At 41.3% G+C, this 22,483-nt stretch overlaps 1 protein-coding gene across 1 annotated transcript in view; it reads left to right on the top strand.

The window, feature by feature from the left end:
• The first annotated feature begins 4,275 nt into the window (after window positions 1-4,275).
• Window positions 4,276-22,483, top strand: part of slc25a28 (solute carrier family 25 member 28) — a 42,003-nt gene continuing 23,795 nt past the window's right edge. Inside the window, exon 1 of the mRNA XM_052027239.1 lies at window positions 4,276-4,929. Within this exon, the coding sequence (XP_051883199.1) occupies window positions 4,540-4,929 (390 nt within the window). The 5' untranslated portion in view covers window positions 4,276-4,539. The remainder of the gene's footprint in view (window positions 4,930-22,483) is intronic.

The following is a 22,483-nucleotide window of genomic DNA, read 5'->3' as shown; positions in this document are numbered from 1 at the left end:
ACTCAGGCCCTCAATTCCTGGCAGCATCCTTGTGAAGCTTCTCTGCACTCTTTCCAGTTTAATGATGTCTTTCCTATAATACGATGACCAAAACTGTACACAATACTCCAAGCGTGGTCTCACCAACGTCATGCACAATTGTAACATAATGTCCCAACTCCTATACTCAGTGCCCTGACTGATGAAGGCCAGTTGCCAAATACCTTCTTCACAACCCTATCTACCTGTGACGCCACATTCAGTGAACCATGTACTTGTACTCCTAGGTCCGTCTTTTCCTCAACAGGTGTGAGACAGTACACATACGTCACCAGGACTGGGGAATTTTAGCTATGAGAAAAACTTTTATCTTTTATCTGTCCACCAAAGCCACATCACCAAGTTCAAGTGTTGGCCGCAGCAAGATCCCAGCGAGGGGTTCATCCTTGACTGATGAGCAGACACAGTTGCAGGTCTCAAGTTTTCAGGAGCAATGCCCTATTTCATTCTGTAGGCTCTTGACCTCTCAACCACAGAGGTGTGTCTGTATCTCCCACAGGTTCCATTCCACCCACTTCTGCAACTGCAGGGGGCTGCTCAGTCTCCCCAATGCCCCCACTGACCCCGCTGTCAAAGCTGCTGCAACCCCTCATGGGTGGTCACGGGGGTAGTGCTGGCTACCTGTCGTGCCATCATGAAGCTGATGACACCTTTGGGCACTTTCTGAAATAAAAGCAATAAAGGTGGAAAAAACTCAGACAGTATCTGCGGAAAGAGAAAAAGTTAGTGTTTCAGGTCTGGGACCCTTCATCAGAATGTTAGATTTCCAGGCATTTTCTGTACCACTTAAAAGGTGTCTACCATCCTCTCTTGGCCATTTCTTTTTTCTTTGATGGTCCTGGACTAATCCTACAATAACAAAAGAGACCAACTGTGTTGGCATTACTTATTAGAGTCATAGAGTTGTACAGAACAGAAACAGGCCCTTCAGCCCAACTGGTCTATGCTGACCAAGATGCCCATCTAAGCTAGTCCCATTTGCCCCCATATCCCTCTAAACCTTTCCTACCCATGTACCTGTCCACGTACCTTTTAAATGTTGTTAATGTACCTGCCTCAACCACTTCCCCTGGCAGCTCATTCCATATACTGACGACTCTCTGGGTGAAAAAGTTGCCCCTCAGGTTCCTAATAAATCTTTCCCCTCTCACCTTAAACCTGTGCCCTCTAGATCTTGATTCCCCAACCCTGGGAAAAAGACTGTGCTCATTGACCCTGTCAATGCCCTTCATGATTTTATACACCTCTATAAGAACACACCTCATTCTCCTACGCTCCAATGAAAAAAGTCCCAGCCTGCTCAACCTCTCTCCATAACTCAGTCCCTCAAGTCCCAGCAATGACCTTGTAGGTCTCCTCTGTACATTTTCCAGCTTAATGGCATCCTTCCTATAGCAGGGTGACCAAAACTGAACATGAGGAAAGATACAATCAGATTTATTATCACTGATTTATATGATATGACATTTGTTGCTTTGCGGCAGCAGTACAGTGCAAAGACATTAAATTACTATAAATTACAAAAATAAATAAATAGTGCAATAAAAGGAATAATGAGGTAGTGTTCTTGGATTCATGGACCGTTTTGAATTGTTGAGTGTGGGTCTTCGGGCTCCTGTACCTCCTCCCCGATGGTAGTAATGAGAAGAGGGCATGTCCCGATGGTGAGGCATCGATTTAATATTTAATTAGCCAGAGAAAAAGGTTGCTGGGCTCATTTTCGGCCAATCAGATCCCAAAACACTGGAGATTGACACAGTTGTCTCTCTGCTAGGTGGTGGAGGAGCTGAGGTGACGATAGCAAATGGAATGGCGAGAGAAGTCAGCCAACCACTGGACCGAAAAACAAGTCTGCGGGACAGGAATGATTAAACCGACTGGATTAGTGGGAAAGCAAATCTTATTGCCTGAACCTTTTCAAAACACTGTCACAGAAAATTATACAGGTTGTTTATTTGGTTGAGGTTTTTAAAAGAGTGAGTCACTTTTAAAAAGAGGGAATAACTCCAGGTCTGGGAAGTGCCACTGAGTCTAAACCCATTGACTTCAGGAAAGGGGGCGGTGCACATGCAGCTGTCTACATCAATGGTGCTGAGGTCGAGAGGGTTGAGAGCATCAAGTTCCTAGGAGTGAACATCACCAATAGCCTGTCCTGGTCCAACCACGTAGACGTCACAGCCAAGGAAGCTCACCAGCGCCTCTACTTCCTCAAGAGGCTAAAGAAATTTGGCACGTCCCCTATGACACTCACCAACTTTTATCGATGCACCAGCACCATAGAAAGCATCCTATCTGGATGCATCACGGCTTGGTATGGTTCAATGCCATATGGACCAGCACAGCACAGAAATGCTGGTTCAATAGCAGTGGTCGCATTGGTATTGGTTTATTATTGTCATTTGTACCGAGGTACAGTGAAAAACTTGTCTTGCATACCATTCGTACAGATCAATTCATTGCACAGTGCATTGAGGTAGTACAGGGTAAAAACAATAACAGAATGCAGACTAAAGTGTCACAGCTACAGAGGAAGTGCAGTGCAGGTAGTAAGGTCATAACAAGGTAGATTGTAAGACCGCAAGAAACTGCAGAGAGTTGTGGACACAGCCCAGCACATCACGGAGACTAGCATCCCCTCCATGGACTCTGTCTATACCTCTTGTTGCCTTGGTGAAGAAGCCAGCATAATCAAAAACCCCACCCACCCGGGTCATTCTCTCTCCTCTCCTCTCCCACCCAGCAGAAGATACAGGAGCCTGAGGGCACATACCACCAGGCTCAAGGACAGTTTCTATCCCACTGTGATAAGACTATTGAACGGTTCCCTTATACGATGAGATGGACTCTTAACTGTAGTTACTAGCACTGGTGCTAGTTAGGTTGAAGGCAGCAATGTCCATCTCACAGGTCTGGGATGGGTTTGCCTGGAGAGGGAATCATTTTGACAGTTAGCCTCCCTGATATGGTCTGTTCCATGCCAACGTCTGTCAACATGCATGTGGCCTTCTGCACCCAGAGGGCACCACAAGGTATTGAGTACAATTTCTTTGCAGGCAATGAACTGTTTTCAAAAAGTGTTCAATGTTGTAATGTAGGAGTTATTGTAAATCAGCATCACAAGGCACAACAGAAAGTGAAACATTGGCAAAGGCATAATGAAACGGGTGACATAGAATGACTGGCAAAAGATGAGGAAATTATCTTTTACGCAATGGTTTGGGGTTGGAATGCAATGCCAGGGGCAGTAGAGAAGGCAGATTGAATTGTAGTATTCAAAAGGAAACTGGGCAAATATCAGAAAGAACTTGCAATGCTTTGGAGGAAGAGTGAGGGAATGAGGCTTGCAGTTTGCTTTTACATAGGACTGAAAAGTCCAAATGGCCTTCATCCGTGTTATAAGTGTACCTTATTGTTTTTTAAACTGCCTTAGTCTGGCTTACATTGCACAAATGTTTAATTCATAAATCATATGCAATTTGCTCGTAAAAAGATGATTAATGCTTTAGAATTGTGACATGATTCCCCGATTTCAACATCCCCAAATGATTACGTAATTTGTCTGATGCTATTGAAAGCTTGAAAAGAAATCCGCTTTTAGTCTGACTTGGCTGGTAACCACGTAATAGTAAAGTGTTGCACATTTCTGTACTTTTTGCATTAACAACCCTGCTTCCACGTGCACTTGCACTTTAAGAGAGTGGGGCGGATAACCTTCCTCTCCATGTCCTTGCTGGGACCGCTTAAACCTCTCCCAGGCGCAGCAAGTCCCATTAATCATGTGACACGGTTTCCCGCCACTGATTGGAATACGTTCCTCGTGAACCTCTACGGCCGACCATGCCTCCCTCACAACCCAACCTGATTACCTGAGTGACATAGCAAGCAGTCAACCAGAAGGCAAAGGACAGGAGGAGGCGGGCCAGCCTCTGCATTGCAACCAATCACCATGCGGGAGGGGGGCGGGGCATCAATCCGTTAAGTTAGGTTGCAAGTCAAAACATGGCCCTCCAAGGCGTGCGAGCGGACCGGGGAGGGAGGGCGGGGTCGCATGCTGGGATCTACATTTGATAGACGGAGGGCTCGGCCAATCGGAAGGGGAGGGGTGTGGTAGACTAGATGTCAATCATACCGCTGTACCAATCAATACCTGCCAAAACCAGAAGGGCGGGCGCTTGGATCGCGTTCCCGCCCTCGGCCAGCGGAAGTTCGGTTGGGCGGGCGCGGAGGGGTTGGGAAATCGAGGTACGTCACGGCGAGCGGCCCCCATTTTGCCCCCCTTGCCCGCCGCAAGTTAGGCCAGGAGGAGGATGGTGATGGTGGGGCAGGAGGGGAGGGCGGCTCTTTATAAAAGCCGGCGCGTCGAGTGAGCCGAACACGAGAGAGGGAAAAGGACGTTATTTAGCGCGAAGGCTTGTGGAAAAGATCAGTGAGGGGGGGGGAGGAGAAGGAGGAGGAGGGGGGAGAAAACCAGCCGAGGCTTCGCCACCAAGTTTTTCCCCGATGGAATTTGAACATGAAGGGGTGAGGATCAAAGTACCGGAGCGGGCCGAAGCGATCAGCAGCGGGAACGGCAGTGCCAGCAGCAGCAGCAGCAGCAACAGCAGCAGCGGGTCGGGTATCGCGGGCGGCTCGGTGGCCATCGCCCGCAAGTCGCCAGCCCTCGCCACGCCGCCGCCGCCTCCTTTCTTCGACATCTTGGTGAGCCCGCCGTCCCCAGCCAGCCGCTTCCTGAGTATTATGGACAATTTCTCGGATGAGAACAACAACAGCAGCAGCGAGCCAGAGTACGAGAGCCTGCCCGAGACCGCTTCCACCTCCACGCACATGATCGCCGGAGCCGTGGCCGGGGTCATGGAGCATTGCGTGATGTACCCCATCGACTGCGTCAAGGTATCGCCGAGCCCTGCCCTCCGCCGCCTGTCAGGGGGGAGGGGGGGGGGCAAAGCAGAGGAAAGAAATTTAATGCTACAGTCCATCCTGCATTGGCAGCCAGTCTACTGGAAATTGAAACATCCAAGAATCGTATGCGTGCTGAGCAAGTTTCATCTTGCAGAAGGATATGGGGAATAGTTTATTCCTTAGCACAAGCGCTTGAGTTGTAATACTCCTGATTATTTTCGGGGGGGTTGAGTAAGGCAGGGATTGCCTGGTGTATTGTGGAGGCACTACTGTCAAAAAGAAAAATCTGGTTTTGAAAAGTTATCTTTAGAAAGGTGGGAAGTAAAAGGATACGATAGGCGAGAATTTTCTGTGGCTGGACGAGTCTTCGGGGAAAGGTCAAGAGGTCTATAAATGTTGGCGCGTTTCACCTTTTAAATTTCAAAGGGGGGTGGGGAGGGGATTAGTTTACTTTCTTGAAGTCATGGCTTCAGTGTCCTAGCATTTCAGTTCTGTTTCTCCGGTATGATTAGTGTTGGTCTCTCTTTTTGGGAGTGTTTCCTTCGTTAAGGTGCACATCAAAGAATGTAGTAGTTACAGTTCAGGAGGATTTTAATTATTTTTGATTAAGTTCTGCATTGAATGTTTTGGTAGTGTTTAATTATATTGCCAGGTTGAGAGGTGGAGGGGCAATAATTCCAATCAGGCTCATGCATTTGACTACCCCATTCCCCCTCCCAATTAAGAAGAAATAATTAAAATTAACATTCTTCTGAGCTTGAAGGAGATTTTTTGGAAAAATATTAAGTCCTCCCAAAAGCACTTCTGGTTAAATTGCGGCTAAGTACTGGCATTAGATCATTAGTTTTTATTGTATTTGAGTTATTTTTGAAAACAATGGTTGTTTCTGGAATTGTTACAGCAGAGGAAGAGGTCATTTTACCCATTAAGTCTGTGACAACTGTTGGTAGTGCAATCCTATTAGTCTATTAATTGAAGTGGGCATAAAATGTCATATAAATTTATCCTTGTGGATCTATTTTGCCTATCATTGTTTTGGAGAATTTAGTGAGGAAAGCTGACTGAAATGGTCTCAAAGTTAAGATTCTATATAAATCTACACTGCTGTTAATATTTTTGTAAAGATCAGAGATATAATAAATTTAGAAATTTCATTTAAAATTTTGTAGATTAGGGAAGGAGAACCAAATAGAAAATGCATATTAGCTGGAAAACTGAGACTTGGAGTATGTTGGGAACTATTTGGGTGGCTGTGGTGGAAAAAGCTGAAGCTGGCATTTGAGTAATCTTTGAAAGTATGAGACAAAAGATCCAAGTGACTCCCCCCCCCCCCAAAGCAAATCCTCTATTTTAGAGGAGCAAGAACTGCACCTTTAAAGCCATTAAATTAACACGCAACTTGCATCTGGTGAAAGTTTGTAAATGTGTTTGGCTAAAATAGGCAACAACTGTAAACCTGCATCTTCAGAAAATTGTGTATTGGAACTCAAATTTCAGGTATGTTTGCAGATTTCTTCAGTGTGACTTTGCTGAGAAGATCAGTGGGTTAAAACTGTTCCTTTTCAACCCATGCATTTCACTGGTGGTTTGGACTGGTTCTTATGGATAGGTGTATCAGGTACCTGTGGCTTCAGTTATTTTTTTATACAGGGGATCTGTTTGAAACTTGTTCTCACTCTACCAATAAAAAAACTTGAAGGCATGCAATAACTTACCATTTGGAAGTCTAGCTTGCTTAAATTGATCCTGTTTTATCTTTATTTGGGGAATGGAGGTAGCAACACATTAGAGTTTCAGTATTGAATGCGTCTCCCATTGGTTTACAGCGCAACTTGTTACTTGTAGCCAAAGAGGCTGACTTAGCTTTTCTAATTTGTAATAAGATGAACTGGATTTGATACTTGTTTGGTGAGCTGCCTTTTTAGTGATTATTAAAATAACCTGTTTAAATTTTTTGTATTGCTTCCAGAAGCTTTCACAAAGGCCTTTCCTGTGAAGGTAGACATTGGCAGCCATTTTGAGGATAATCCTTCTAAAGCAGATTATTGCTGATGTGCATCTCTATTTTAACAGCTAATATACCCTTTGAGTTAGGGAAGGTATGTTGAAGGTATATGAATACTTTTTGGCTGAATGATAACTTTTATTAAGTGATGTGACAAGATACCTTGAGGACAATCTGTCCACATTGTGTCATGGAGTTCAAACTGTATTGGTCACATGAGATGATCTTAATTTGAGATGAGAGATCTTGCATTTATGTAGTGTTGTTTGGATTGAGGCATACCTGGGGTATCAGTTTATAGACAGTGAACTACTTTTTAAGTCTAGATTCTGTAATCAAGGTCAGTGTTTTCAATTTTAGGACTTGTATGAGCATATTTCTTGTAATACTGTTTTAATGTACAAAACCTGTAGTATATTTGTGCTAAGCAGCTGAGGGAGGCCTGTTCATTCTGTGCCCTTATACTTCAAAATTCAACTATATAAAGAGAAAGTTAGCTATTTGGCTGGACCTGGATCATTCATTGTTATGATTTCTAGAGTATTCCAAATCTCAATTCATTCCATCCCCTCCAGTTGAAATGTATTGAAGGCAGAAGCCTGTTTAAACTTGGTCTAACTCTGCCTGCATTTCACTTTGTAATTACAGTAATGCTCAATGTGTTAAGCACAAGTTTGGAGCAGCGGTGTAAATACATGAAGTACCTGACCCAGAAACACTAAAATCTTTTTGGACCAAAGAAAGAATGTGCATAATGAATGTGTTTAAAGAAAATACAATCCTGTGACAGAAATTACGATGATTTTAAGTAATTATCCTGCTGTGTGTATCTGAAGCAGCATTCTCCCATTTGAGTGGGGGTAATTGGGGGGGGGGGTGCAGTGAAGGAGGAGTGAATACCCTCCTTTGTGTGGCATGTAAAACAAGCAGCCATGGAAACAATTCCATGCTGGAAGAAGCTGTTTCTTCAATGAAATCTCATGGTCTCTTCATAGTTAAAATTGACCTTGTCTGCATATTGGTTGTCTGAGTTAAGGGCACAGTGTTAGAGCTTTTAATGTACCGGATGATCTGCATTATTCTGGTGCCAAGTTGCTACCAGAAAACAGACGTTTTCCGTAATCTTGGGGCAAGGGTATATGTATGTGTGTGGTGTTTTATTCCTTGTGCCAGTAGGCTAGCCAAAGGAAAACTGCTATTGTGCAGAAAAAGATTGCAGTAAATCAAATGAATCAACAAGTGCTTTACGTGGCAGGATTACAACTTTGGTTTATAATGACCTTGTGGATCTCCTTGAATGATAGCTAAGGGCCTGGTTCAATCCAGAAGCAAAAGGTATAACTTTTTTGAACAAATGTGAATGAGGAATTATTGATGTCCGTGCTGGGCTCTATTACAGCAGTTTAAGTCTATAGTTGAGTTTTGAGTTTGAGCTATACACAAACATGCCAATTAGTGCTGCAACCCAGTGTACTGGTCAATATTTATCCCTTAACCAACATTTTTAAAATAGATTATCCAGTTATGACATAGTTATTTGTGGGAATATAAATTGGTTTCCAAGTTTCTCAAGTTACAATGACTGCATGTGAAAGGTACTTGAGTAGCTATGAAGTGGTTTGGGACCTCCTGTTGTATGAGGTGCAATAAATGAAAGCCTTTTCAAGTTGATAGCTGAGTTTGCATTATGCTTTTTGCTATAGGTACTGCAGAACAGCTGACCCCTATGATGCAAAATCTTAAACAAAGAAAAGAGACAATGGGCATATGGCTGGGAAGAAATTTAGTGTTGTCCTCGGCCATGTAAAGACTTTGCTGTAGGTAACTATATGGAAGGAAAATCTTGTGGGGGGGGGGGGAAGGGTGTGGATGGCAAAGTGGGAGGAGGCGAGAGAGATCTTTAGAAAACATTTGTGCATTTATTTTCTCTAGTGTAGAAGTAGTGTGATCAATTGACACGGTGACTTGGCCTGGAGATTCATCATGACTTGCAGTTTTCTAATATCCAAGGGTGTTGTCTTTCTTGAATAGCAAAATATCCTATGTAGGATAGTTAGCTTGCATGAACTTGTTATTCCTGGGGAAACCATAAGTTTATTAAAATAAGGATAGTGATGTAAAATGTCCAGACCTAAGGGCATAATTGCCAGACTTTGAAAGATTCTTGGGACAAGAGAGCAGTGTCTTGTGCCTAGTTTGAAATTGATAGCAAACAGCAGGAGAATCATCTGAGGTTTATCAAGTTATATAATTCCTTGGTGCGAAACTAATGGCTATAACAGTCTATGCACACCAGTGGTAGTAAAATGGTAGTAAAAAGTTCAGATCGCACAGGACCAAGTAAAATAGATATTGGGGATTGGAATTTCCCAAGCTTAGTCATTTGATTTACAGTAGGCAGATATGTATGTGCACCTTTTCAGAGGCCATGCTCCAAGTGGTTCTTGATTTCTTCACTGAAGCATAAGAAACAATAGCGCTTGTGCTTAATGTGGAAAGGACAGGTCCTTGACAAACTTGCACTACTGCACAGCACTTCTCCCTCTGCCTCATCTTAACAAAAAACAATTGAGATCACTGGAAAATGCTCTTTTTTTTGGGAACCATCATTCATGGCAATCATCAATATTGAAATTTATTGCACCAACACAACCTTCAGTTGATTGTTCCAAGATCATGCTGTGCTGAGCAAGTGTTTCCCACTTTTCCTATATGCTTTGGCTTCACAGGCCACCTGCATTCAGCATCTTTTTTTTAAAAGCATTGGAGGAATTTCACAATGTCTTTGTCCTTCAGTAGATTGAGAAGTTTCAATTTTCTTGCTTTCTCCCTGGTCAACATCTCCAGCATCAAGATTTGTATTGCGTCCCGTCAGCTGTGGTGGATAGGTCATAATGTCTTTAAGCCTGAAACAGCAGGAGATTCTTTTAGGAGGATAGAGAAAAAGCTCCAGAGATAACTCAGTGGTGTTGCTAGTAAGAGTTGCTTCCTCAACACCAGAGACCTGAGTTCAGTCTTGACTTTGGGACCTGTCTGGAGTTTGCATGTGTCTGGTAGAAAACAGTATAGCATGGTTATGGCAAATTGAATAACATTGGAGCAGTGTAAATGGGTGATTGGTCAGTACTGACTTGGACCAAGGGCCTGTTCCCATATTTTGTCTCAGTTTCCTTTGCAAAAATGAAATGCCCTGTTTGACTTGTGGGAATCACTGGCCCATCTCCACCCTATGGAGAAAGGCCAGTAGAGATGCTCAGTGCTATCACTACAGTGGGAGCACAGAAGCACTTGCATTCAGTGAAAGGAGTAAGTGATATCTCCGACAAACCACCACCCTCTCAAGTATCACCTGCCCCATTTGTGGCACAGTCTGTGGTTCTCATATGGGAAGCTTTAGTCTCAGAGCCAGCAGAACTGGAGTGGAAATGAGTTGTCCTTGGTTTTGAGAGAAGAGTTTATTATAACTTTTGGATGTTTGATCTTCCCCTTTTTGATGTAAAGTGTTCAATGCAGCATTCATAATTTAGTGAAAATATTAGTCTAGTTGAATGAGAACAATGTGCTGCATAGCATCTTGAAACTTTTCAAACAGTCCCTTTGGGGTTGAGCATGGTTTTCTTCCACTGTAATTCGGAGGTGGCTAACTAGTCTGTTGTGACTGAGCCATACAGAGACTGAAACTGGTAGATGTAGAAGGTTTTTATTCATCATGACAAGCAGGTATTCTCATGTAGACAATTTGGTAGAATCTTCCTGAACTTGAAATACATCGTGTTTTTATTCTCAAGATCAAAGTTTACAGCAGGTAATTGAATATTTTAATAGTTAAAATGGCATAGTTCAATATTTTAGTCAAAGTTGAGTTTGTCATGTGCACAGATACAATGGAAAAACTTACTTGCAGCAGCATCATAAGCACATAGCATCAGAGACAACGTTCACAAGAAAAACAAACTATAGAAAGAACACAATCGGAACATAAACAAATTCCATTGTAGTGCAAAGTAGTCAGTGTTGATATAGTAGTGATTAGGGTTATACAGGCTGGAACAAGAACAGAATGGTTGAAGGAGAATAGCTGTTCTTGAACCTGGTGGTGTGGGACTTCTCAGGCTTCTGTACCTCCCGCTAGATGGTAGCTGTGAGTAGATGGCATGGTGAAAGCTGGCACTTGGTGTACAAATATCCTAATTATTGATAAACCATAAAGATGCCTATGACCACATTTGAAATGCTAAGTGACAAAATCAGTCCAGTTTGGGGACACCCCATTGATCTCTGGCACAAGGATGCAAAAATAACTTGGCTGAAGGTGTTTGATATAAAATAGCCCCCAATGTTTTGCATTTGGCTGATGCATAGCAGAATATTTCATGTCATGTCAGTTACAAACCATATCTGTTGAGTGGCCTCCTGTAGGTCAGTAGCCTGTGCTCTTCAGACAGTACTGTTTGTTTACAAAGCTGTCCTTTTAATTTCAAAACAGAATACTGCTTGTGGTTTACATTTGAACAAGTCTTATTTTGAAGATGGTTCTTTTATAATTGCCTGCTATCCATGTAATTCCTGAATTGATGTCCTATGTGTAACAATCCCTTGAAGTTCTGCCTAGGATCTACTGACTGATACAGCTGAGGCAGGAATGCTATGAGGAGGTTGTCTGAGAGCTTCCATATTGCTGTTTAACTTTGTGTGGCCTTGATGTATCCCATTCTAGATTTTGGGTAGTGCTACTGCACAAAGTATTTGTTTTCTACCCTCCTGGAAATCCTTTTACCTTGATGGGATTTGGTGTAGCGTACTTGGGACTCTGATATCAAACTTGTGGGCAATATGGACTGCCCACTAGAGCTGACTGAGCATAATTAAAACATTGCTAGAGATATTGACCTGAGATGATGCTGGTTTGTTTATACTACCAATGAAGGATTTTGGGTTTGCTCTTGACTGACAGATTTTGAGCTTGCTGCTGGGGTTGACAGCTTGACCATAAATACTTAACCAGCTTCAAATCATGGGATGAAGAGGTCCATGTTTTCTAGGTGCACATTCTCATCATGGCTCTTCAGCAGTATGAGAGTGGTTGTGCCGTGGGGGCATGTTGGTAGAGTGCCTGTCATTATAGGTCTTTTGTTCAGGGTCCATTGTCTTGTAGGTTTCAATGATGGTTTGGACAAGGCCTACATGTGCACATGCAAGCATCTTCATACTGCAGCTCTGACTGAGTTTACATTGATATTTCTGAACTAGAGGCAACAAATGTTCAGCCGTTTACCTTTTATTCCTTGGATTAACTATACTCCAGTGGATCTCTTGAACATGAAGGAAATGCACAGGGTGCAAGGTATAATTACTACTGATCTTTCTTGGCCTTAAGCTTTTTTCTTGCCATTTCCTCTATTTTGTAACTTGGATTTTTAAAATTCAATTGTTATTTCAGATTCTACCTTTTTAACCTTCTGTATGTCCCAATTTTTATTTCACTTCCTGTAAAGTGTTTAAAAAGTTAAGGTAGGTGTGACCTATTTCTCTGATTCTTATCTGGGAATCAGAATCCCAGAATAGGTGACCATTCAGGACAGGCAGCCAACTAGCTCTTTCAGGCAGTAATCCAGTTAGCCATACTCTCCATTGCCCTCTGTAGATTTGCAGTTTTTTTCTAAGACCTGATTTATCCAGTTCCTTTAAATCTGCATCCACTATCCTAATAGGTTTGATAGAATTCAGTTTAGTTTATTTCTGGCATTTTTACTATCAATTTTTAGTCAAACTTGCAAATACCCATGTCAGAGTTGTAGCTTATTTGCAGACTTTCAAGCACCAAGAATTAATGCATTTTTTAACTTTTTTCCCACCATGTTCGTGGCTACTGAGCAGAAAGCTGACCAGCTGCAGTCATGCAAAGTAGGCCAGTGTGGCCTATGCTTTTCTTTGTGACTGTGGCATCCAGTGATGTCATTATGCATTGCATGAGTGCTGTGCACCAGTTCAGTAAGTAAGCAGTGCTCTGAAGACAGCAGGAAGCTGCAGCATGCTGAAACTGGTAAGGTTTGAGTATATGAATTTTCTTCAAAAGGAGAAGACTTGGTCCCATTTTGGTATTGGTTTATTATAGTCACTTATACCAAGGTACAGTGAAAAGCTTGTCTTACAAACTGATCGTACAGGTCAATTCATTACACAGTGCAGTTACATTGAGTTAGTAAAAAGTGTAGTACAGGTAAAAACAGTAACAGTAGAAGGGGTCACAGCTACAGAGTGCAGTGCAATAAGGTGCAAGGTCACAGCAAGGTAGATCATGAGGTCATAGTCCATCTCATTGTATAAGGGAACTGTTCAATAGTCTTCACACACAGTGGGGTAGAAGCTGTCCTTAAGTCTGGTGGTATGTGCCCTCAGGCACCTGTATCTTCTACCTGATGGAAGAAGAATGTCCTGGGTGGGTGGGGTCTTTGATTATGCTGGCTGCTACACCAAGACAACAAGAGGTAAAGACAGTCCAAGGAGGGGAGGCTGGTGTCCGTGACGTGCTGGGCTGTGTCCACAACTCTCTGCAGCTTCTTGTGCTCCTGGGCAGAGCAGTTGCTGTACCAAGCTGTGATGCATCCAGATGGGATGCTTTCTATGGTGCATCAGTAAAAGTTGGTGAGTCAAAGGGGACAAACCAAATTTGTGTGGTCTGTTGCTGCCATCTCCCCTGTGGGCAACTCAGTGGTGTGATTTGCAACTTGCTGCTGATGCTTGCATGAATATGATGGGCAAGAATCTTCCTTGAATAAGCTGGAAAAGTCCTCTTTAGATGGCTGCACTTTTCAATGGTGATTATGATTTGCATGTGATGCATATTTTGCTTGTTACTGAAATGGAGTTTGCTTGCCAAACAATTGACTGCTATGAAGGATGGAGCATTTTACTATTTTAATTGCTTTTTGTTTAAGGATGCCTTTCTGAAGCAAACCATGGTGATTTTCATCAGTTTGGAGGTTGCATCTTTCCAAAAAAAATCTGACAGGTCAGGATTGGAAGTTGGGGGGAAAAAAAACATTGGAATGGTAATTTTCCCATTTTAATAATCATGTAATTGGAGGTATAACTTGCTCAAAGGATTTGTCATCCATAGTTGTATTTTCTAGGATGCCTCAACAGATGGAAACCTGGGATATATCTTTCTATCTTGGAACAGTTCCAGATTTTGTTTTGTACCACTCCATTGTCTTTATTTGAAGAGCCCCATCCTTAGTTCCATAACAAATTGATGCCTACAATGAGGATTCAGATTGAGAATTTTCTTTTAAGTAGTCTTCTATCTCCCTCCTGGATCACATTCCTGAAATTCCATATAATCATGTTTCCCTCTGGTATGTATAGAAGTTGAATCTTGGGTAGGTTGGCCCAGAGATTATAAAGCAACTAACTGCAGAGGTGTAAATTCCTGAAACAAAAACAAATTACTGGAAGCACTCAGCAGCCCAAGAATATCTATGGAAAGAATATAAATAGCTGATGTACACCACATCCCTCCCCCCCCCCCCCCCCCTCCCCCTGCCCCCTTCACTCTCCTCCCAATATTTCATCCAACCTAATCTATGCCTGTAGTATTCCTGGCTCTTGCATCAAAACTGAGTGGGTCTGACAAACAGTCTGGTTGAGGCCTCGGGACTCCACAATGAATTCAATTTCAGATATCTAGCCTTTCCAGTTTGTAACAGAACTGGCCAGTTCTCCAATTGTTTCCTGGTCTACTGTGTATTTCCAGCATTTGCCTTGCATAGGGTTTTCCCCCTTGCTACTGATGCTACCTGTCCTGCTGGACTTTCCAGCATTCTCCTTCATGGAATTTCAGTAACTGCTGTGTGTTAAAGTTGAAGCTTTGTATTTTCATTTTTTTTTCCTCCTATGTAAACCATCTCCAAACAAATTAAATGCCATTAACAAGCCTTCACCACCGTCTCTGTCATTCACTTTTTCTTGGTCTTCACTCTGTGCAGACAATCCCTTGTTCTCCTCACCCCTTTTCCCCTTTTGCAAATTAAAACATGCCTTTTTTCATTTCCTAGTTTTGATGAAAGTTTGAGAGGAAAAACAGTTAACATACTTCAGATCCAGATGCTACCTGACCTGAGTTTTTTGCACATTTTCTGTGGTTTTTTTAATATTGGGATAGCTAAGTATTCTCATTTGCTGATCAACTCGAGATTCTTTCCCTGCTATTAGTTAGCCACTTCATGTTTTTTCTTTTTCACTGCAGGTTCTGCCTGCACTGCTGAGTATTTCCAGTGATTTCTGTAGTCTTTTTATTTTAGTTTTTCAGCAACTGCTGTGTTCAGTGCCTCACTTGCTGTACTGTTCTTTGTTTTTCTGTTCCACTTCAAACAGATAAGCTGACGTTTAACATGCCATCTCCAGTCTCTCTCAGCAGGCACCAATCTTTCTTCCATTTTATCTTGGTCTCCACCCAAACATGTTCTGTTTGTTTTCCCCCCCCCCCCCCCCCCCTCCCGTCTCCCCTCCTAATTTTAAATGATTTGTTTTCTAAATTAAATATAACAAAGATTCATCAACCTCGAAATTAACTGTTTTGCTCTCCACAAATGCTGAAAATACTCAAGCAGCTATTTTGGGTTTTATTTCAGACTTCTGGCATCTGCAGTTTTTTAAATTCTAGCTGCCCTTTCATGTGACTTTTAGTTGTAGACTTGTTGAACTGCAATCCTATTGTGCTTAGTCACTTGTCCTAACAGCTGTGATTTCTTAAAATTGCATTTGCATGACAGGTGCTATGCAACTTACATGCTGATAAACTATGTGGAAGCATGGTCACTGTTGAAATGCAGCAGTAAAGTCTAAGAAATGCTTGTGCAATATGACCTGACATATTTTGGGTATGTTTATTTATGATTACTATTGGCCAGTGCAATGGGGATAAACCTCTATTTTTCCAAATTAATGACAGAACTTGGATTGCAAAGGGGATGATTTGTATGGGTAGGGAAGATGTGTTGCAGCTGTACAGGACATTGGTGAGACTACACCTGAGAACTGCATAGTCTTGGCCTTGTCTGAGAAGAGATCCACTTTGGATTCAGTTCAGAGGAAGTTTGCAAGGACTCTGAGCTGAATGGATTGACTTGAGCAGAGGTTGAATAGGTTGGGCCTATGCTTGGAGTTTAGAATAAGCAGGGATCTTGTCAGAAAATGAGATTGAAGAGCTCAAAGTTGGATGCTGAGAGGATGTTTTTTGTGTGGGATTTTATAACTAGGGGACATAATTCCATAATAAGGGGAGACCATTTAAGATTGAGATGAAGTAATTTGTCCTGCTTACACTTCCTGTCCCTCTTTCCCCAGCCAAGGTTTATTGGGAATGTGAAGGAAGAGTAATGGGAAATGAATGATACATTGAATAAGGCCTAAATTGTCATGTTTAATCTAAAATAAAAATCGTGCCAACCAAGATTTTTTAATTATCATTCCAGTCCCTCAATTTGGTCAACTTTTTGGACTGCCAACTTGCAACACAGTCTGTTATCTCGTTCTTGCCAAGTTCAATGAAGTGGAAAAGGAAAACCACTTAAGAACCTGTTGGAGAGAGAGAAAAATGGAGGAAGAAAAAAAATTCCAAGATTGTAAGAAACAGTAATTGTACTAGAATCAAAAGTAGACCCAGCATAACCAACAAGTGGCAGCTGCCCTTTACCAAATGACCAAAGGGACCTTGCATTCAGTTCAAGTGGTGGGAGATTAGGGATTACTCTCCCACACATGTGAATTTAAATCCTTTTCTGCTGGTAAGGTTCAGTACAAAATATGAACATGATTTGAAAATGCAATCTCAAAACAGGCCTCCTTGACATCAGTAGCAAAATGGCAGCAAAGGAGAGACTCATCTCTTGGCAACAAAAGAAATTTTAAACTGAAACCCAAGCTCTGGCTTGTGCTTCATGAGAGTGGTCTCCACATACTGACCCCATTTTATATATTGCACCCTATCATCCTTTTAAATGTTGCATTATCAAAATGAAGGTGTTACTGGCAACACTATTTCTGTCACCTTAACTGCCCTTGCATTAAGAACAGTAGAGTCAATTATTTGGCTGATCTGAAGACACGGCAAATCAAATAAGTGCATTTTCTTAAAGGGCATTAGTGAATTCTGCAGGTTTTTTGTTGGCTTCTAGAAGCTTAACAGTTATCTTTTCATTCCAAATTCCACAATATTTTGGCCTATTGAGTGTATACCAGCTTGCAGAGCAAGTCGATTACCCACTGATATTCGCTGTGATGTATTCTCTTTGCATTCCCTGGAGTAACAAAGGAAAAGCTAGGCAGTCATAGGGTGAATGTGCAAATTCCCGTTAAATAGCACTGATCATGATTGAAACTAGAGTTGAGACACAAGCAGCTCTAGCTGCACTTGTATGTTGTCCAGATTCTTGCATCTCCAGATCAACAGTTTTTAAATACTTTGCTACACAGTTTGGGATTGTTAAACATGGACTGGACCAGTTGTCCATTTACAGTGTTTAAATATTTAGAACAATCATCTTTAAGTGGACATGCCTAGAGGATCATTTGATTTGTATCCAGTTTGCAGGTACAGCTAGAAGAACTCAACATATGCATTAAAAGTCTGAAATCAGGCAGGTGCAGTATAGTGAAATGAACTGAATATGAACTGCACATTCTCTCGTTTCCATGATGCATTTTAAATGTATTATGGACCAATGCAAATTTAGGCCTGGAAAATATTAAACAATTGCAAAACCAAAGTTCAGTTTTATCACAGATTCACAAACTTGTGACAGAAAATGAATAAACATGTTGTTCTGTTCCATTCCATCTCAAACGTGATTGACTCTTATCTGATTCTTCAGGATGGCCAGTAAATGCTGACATTGCCAGCATGTTCATGGCCTGTGTGTGAATATCTTTTTAAAATTTGGGTGAGCAAAAAGTGTTTAAGTTTTAGATTTCCTCTGCTCAGTTACAGATAAGAGACTTGCACAATACTCACTTCATCTGCAATCTATTGTCTTGCCTGGCTTGGATATTCAGTCTTGATAATAACATTCCGTTATGGGCCTTTTAAGCCATATTTGATGGCAGCCACTAATCAATTCAGTAAGCAAAACAATATTTTCCCATAGAATCTTGTGACCTGGACTTAAATAGAAAGTGCCCTAAACCTTTACTCAGTGGCTTCTTGCTACTAATCAAACATAGCTACTGAATGATAACCACTTTCAATTCCAACTACATCAAAAAGCTCTGACTGGAATTTCTATTCAAATGGTTATTTATCATTATGCACACTGATTGTATGAAATCTCAAAATTGGTCCTATGTTTTAAACAGAAATTAGTTTCAATGAATATTCATTGAATCAACAGCCAGTATGTTCTGGAAGCTGCCCTTAGGAAATACCTTGGCTCCTGACAATAATGCATATTGGATTAGAAAAAGTCTGATAACTCAGGACTTTGGCTTTTGAATCACAATCCCAACCTGAACAAATGTTTTGGCTGAATAAACCTGGAGGAGATCAAATTGTGATTTGTCCATCTTCTGCTAAGAGATCCACTAACCCACACTCTTCTGAGTAACAAAGATTTAAAGTGCTCAAAACTTGGATAGCAAGACACATTAGTTAAAATGATACTTCCCAGTCTGTGAATTAGCTGATCGTAACTCACTGGAAGAATATGGTATGCAGAAATGGAACTACAACAGTGCCTCTGGATTAGTGTCTCTTGTCAGAAAGGAAACGCATAGCAGAGTCTGGTGGGACCCAATTTATATGCAAATTTCAGTTTAAATTTGGAAAAATAAAAACTAGGGTTGGGTCAGGCCAGCCTAGGCTGCCAGCTGTACAAATAATTATGCTTGCACATAAGGGTGGAGACCAAGCAACCCACCCACAATGCACTACAAGATTACACTGCTGGCATTTGGCTGCTCCACATGGGTGTCTGAAGATTCTCTGGATTTTTGGGGGAAGTATAGGGGTTTTTTTGGGGGTGGGTAAGGGTTGGTAGTTGCCTTAAAGAGAATGAGTGGCATTGATGAGTGACTGGTAGGGAAAAAGTGGAGGGGTTTGAGAAGGAAGAATCGGAATTCCCCATTTCCCTACTTGCTGCTCTGTAATGTGTTCTCTTTCACATGTCCATCAACTTTCCCCTGATTCTCATACTGCCCCCACCACCCTCCAGTAGGGATAATTTACAATAGCTAATTAAACTATTTACCAACACATCTTTGGGCTGTGGGAGGAAAACTGAGCAGCCGGGGGAAAATTTACCTGATCACAGACAACATGCAAACTCCACACAAATAACATCCAAGAGTGGGATCAAGCCCAGGTTGTCAGAGTTGCAAGGCAGCAGCACTACCTTCTGCACCACTGCCATTCAGTCTATACCAAATCTGTGCAGTAGAGTCTGTGTGATACAGAAGAAACAAAATTGTAGCAGTCATGATTAAATAAACCAATGAACCTTTCCTTAAGTAAATAAAAATGCAGACAAAAACAACCCAGTGTAGTGGTTGAGAATACAATTTGACCCAAAATTAAGGAAGATTAATCCAGGAGCTGTAATAATTCACTTGATTCCACTAATATATTTTCAGCTGCTGGAAAATAATTGATTAAAGCCAAGGGCACACCATCAATTGTAATGGGCCCTCTGGCTGGACCCAGCTAATTTTGTGAAAGTTCTAAATGGTTACAAATATACACTTTATTTTTGGTGAGACAGTTCAAAGCTTAAAAGACTCATGTCTGTCAAAAGAATTTAACTTACACTCCCACAACTTATCTCTCACTTCCTCGCCTCTTTTAAAGAGCACTGCACTTAAAATTTTTCATTATAAATTTGACAAGCTTAATTCAGTGGTTGTCCTTTGCCTTCTGCAGGATGGTCATGAGTCCAGGCCTCATGACAAAAAGGCTCTTCACTGCAGGACTAGGGGAATGGTGTGGGTGGTCTTTCACTAAACAAGATGTCCCTCTGACGCTTTAGCTTTTAGTAAGAGGGTGCAGAGCTCCATGCAAAAGAGAAAAGTTTCCTCTAGTACCCTGAATGTCCACCCCTGAAACTGCATCCAAAACAGATTAAACTACGTTAATAATTAGCTGAAGTACCAATTGAAGGGGGATGTTTTTATATTCAAGCTCAACAGGTCATTGTAATCTGGAATGTAGTGCCTGCATGGATGAAGGAAGCAGATTTAAAAGCAATTTAAGGGAAATGGGAAAAATGGCTTGGCAAATCAAAGTTTGTAGGTTTATAGAACCCTTTGGAAAGGGGGAAGATTCGATCCTGGAGCCAGATAATACTGCCACTGAGGTCTAACCAAGGATTTACAAAAGCTAAGCCTACACTTTGCCTTGAAATTACAATGTCCAGAAAACTGAAGGTCTTTTTCAAAATGGGGGGAGAAAAAATCTGCTTTATCATTTTATCCTATCTGCTGTTGAGGTCCCCATACTTGCTTTCCCTTTTAAAACTGTCATTTAAATGCATTGCCCATATAGATGACTAATAATACAGTTCTGAATCGGAATGGTTATGATTTTAAACAAGCATGCCATCCACATTTCTAAAAATCACTGAGATTGAATTGAATAATCTTTCTCTTTGCATTTCTGGGCAAATTATTCTGCTTATTTGGAAAAGTTGTTGTAGTTTCATTTTGCAAGTTCAATTTCCTTGATTTACTGAGTAAGTGTTATCTATCATACTGTCTGCTGTGAGCCCAGACCATGCCCTGCTCTGCATCCAGTTTATTGTGAATAGATACTCAGCATTTGTCATGGGTTTGTCCACTTCAACACTCTGTGGCCTCCTCCATTCTTCTATCGTCTTCCTTAACGTTTCCAAGCTTTAATGGCACAAAACCTGGCCATTAAAGCTTGGAAATGTTAACTCCAATGTCAGATAATATCTGTCAAGGCGAATTGTGGCCCTGGGTGTACATCTGTGTTTGCAGCCTGAGGATTATAAGCACTTGTTCTCCATTTCTCACTGTTTTCTCTTAACTTTTGTAATCTATGATTATATGGTGTGCCAAACTCCTTTTGAATGCTGATTACACATAACTGCGTTACAGGCCATCCCTAGTTTACGAACAGCTGACTTATGGGTGTAGGGAGCTCCCATAATAAATTCAGAAGTCCAATATGCATTCAGATGTTCATTCCTACAAATGACAGAACTAGTTCTCTCTCTCGTCTTGTCTTGTGTGCTTTTGATGCTATTACAATATTTTGGAGGTATAGTTACCATATTGAGTGATTTCTTTTTGTGTATTTTCCGACAATGACAAAATTGATTTCTGGACATCCAAAAGTGAAACTGGTTCGTAACCTGGGGACTGCCTGTTTGACGTTATGATCCCTTGAGCCTGCTCTGCCAATCATTAAGATCAGGTGATCTTGGCTTCAGCTCTTTTCCTGTGTTTTCCATAGTGTTTGGATGCTGTATGAACTAGAAATAACTGAAGATACTCAATAATTCAGCCTCCTCAGCTCAAGATTTGAGTTCCTAAGAAGAAATACCTACTCATCTCTACTCTACTCTACTAAGTAGGTGATCCCTTGTCCATCTGCTTTGGTTCTCTTCTTTTGGGTGAACTGTTAGCAGGATTGTAAATCGTCTCCACCAAAGCTTATAGGTTTCTGGCTGAGAGAAAAAAAACATGCAGCTGCTGGCTGGTCATGTGATTTCATTTAATATGCCAGTAAACAGTGTGGTTAGATGCCAGACTTGGTCAGCTTCTCAAAATGCAATGATTGCTCAGAAGAATAGATTCAAGTTCTGTTTTCCTGGTCATTCCACTGTATTGCACAAGATGACTGTTTTTGAAAATGACAATTAGTTAGCTTTTGATTTGCTGTGAAATCTGCCATCTTGGCACTAATGTTAAATTCCAAAGAGATTTATCCAAGCCTCACTGAAAAAAAACTGAAACTAGCTTGATTCTGGGAAATTGAAAAGGTTCTCTTTTTTTTCCTCTCTCCTCAAACAATCGTGCAATATTTTTCCTAAGAGGCTAAATTTGTGCGAATAAACTTTTTTTTTACTTTTCCTGTGCCATCTGTTTTGCTAATTTTCTATTGCTGTTGCTTTGGTGTTTTCAAATATAATTTACTGGGCCAGACTATGCTTTTCTCTTGTTTTTTCTTCTTTTTTCTTCTTTCTTTTTCTTTCTTTGCATCTGTTTTTCTGGCACTGCCGTAGCAATTGATCTGGTTGCATTAAGTGTCCTGCAAGCGGCAATTTGGCTGCAGGAGTAGATCCCGAGGCCCTGCGCGCAGAGCACCCTGAAGACCTTCTGAACTCCTTTTAAATGTTTCTGATAATCTGATGTTAAAGTTTTAATACTGTACAGTTAATAATTCAATTTTATTTTAAAAGTAAGAGTATAATACTGGAAATAAAATTTGGAGGTAAAGTAAATTAATCGCTTACATACAATTACCTATTTAATGAAGAACAGCAAGCTCATCCAAATAAGTCTGACTGCTCACCTTGATTAAAT

This window comes from Pristis pectinata, chromosome 12 (genome assembly GCF_009764475.1).
Source record: "Pristis pectinata isolate sPriPec2 chromosome 12, sPriPec2.1.pri, whole genome shotgun sequence".
Taxonomy (NCBI): domain Eukaryota; kingdom Metazoa; phylum Chordata; class Chondrichthyes; order Rhinopristiformes; family Pristidae; genus Pristis; species Pristis pectinata.
This window is presented reverse-complemented; position numbering and strand designations above follow the sequence as displayed.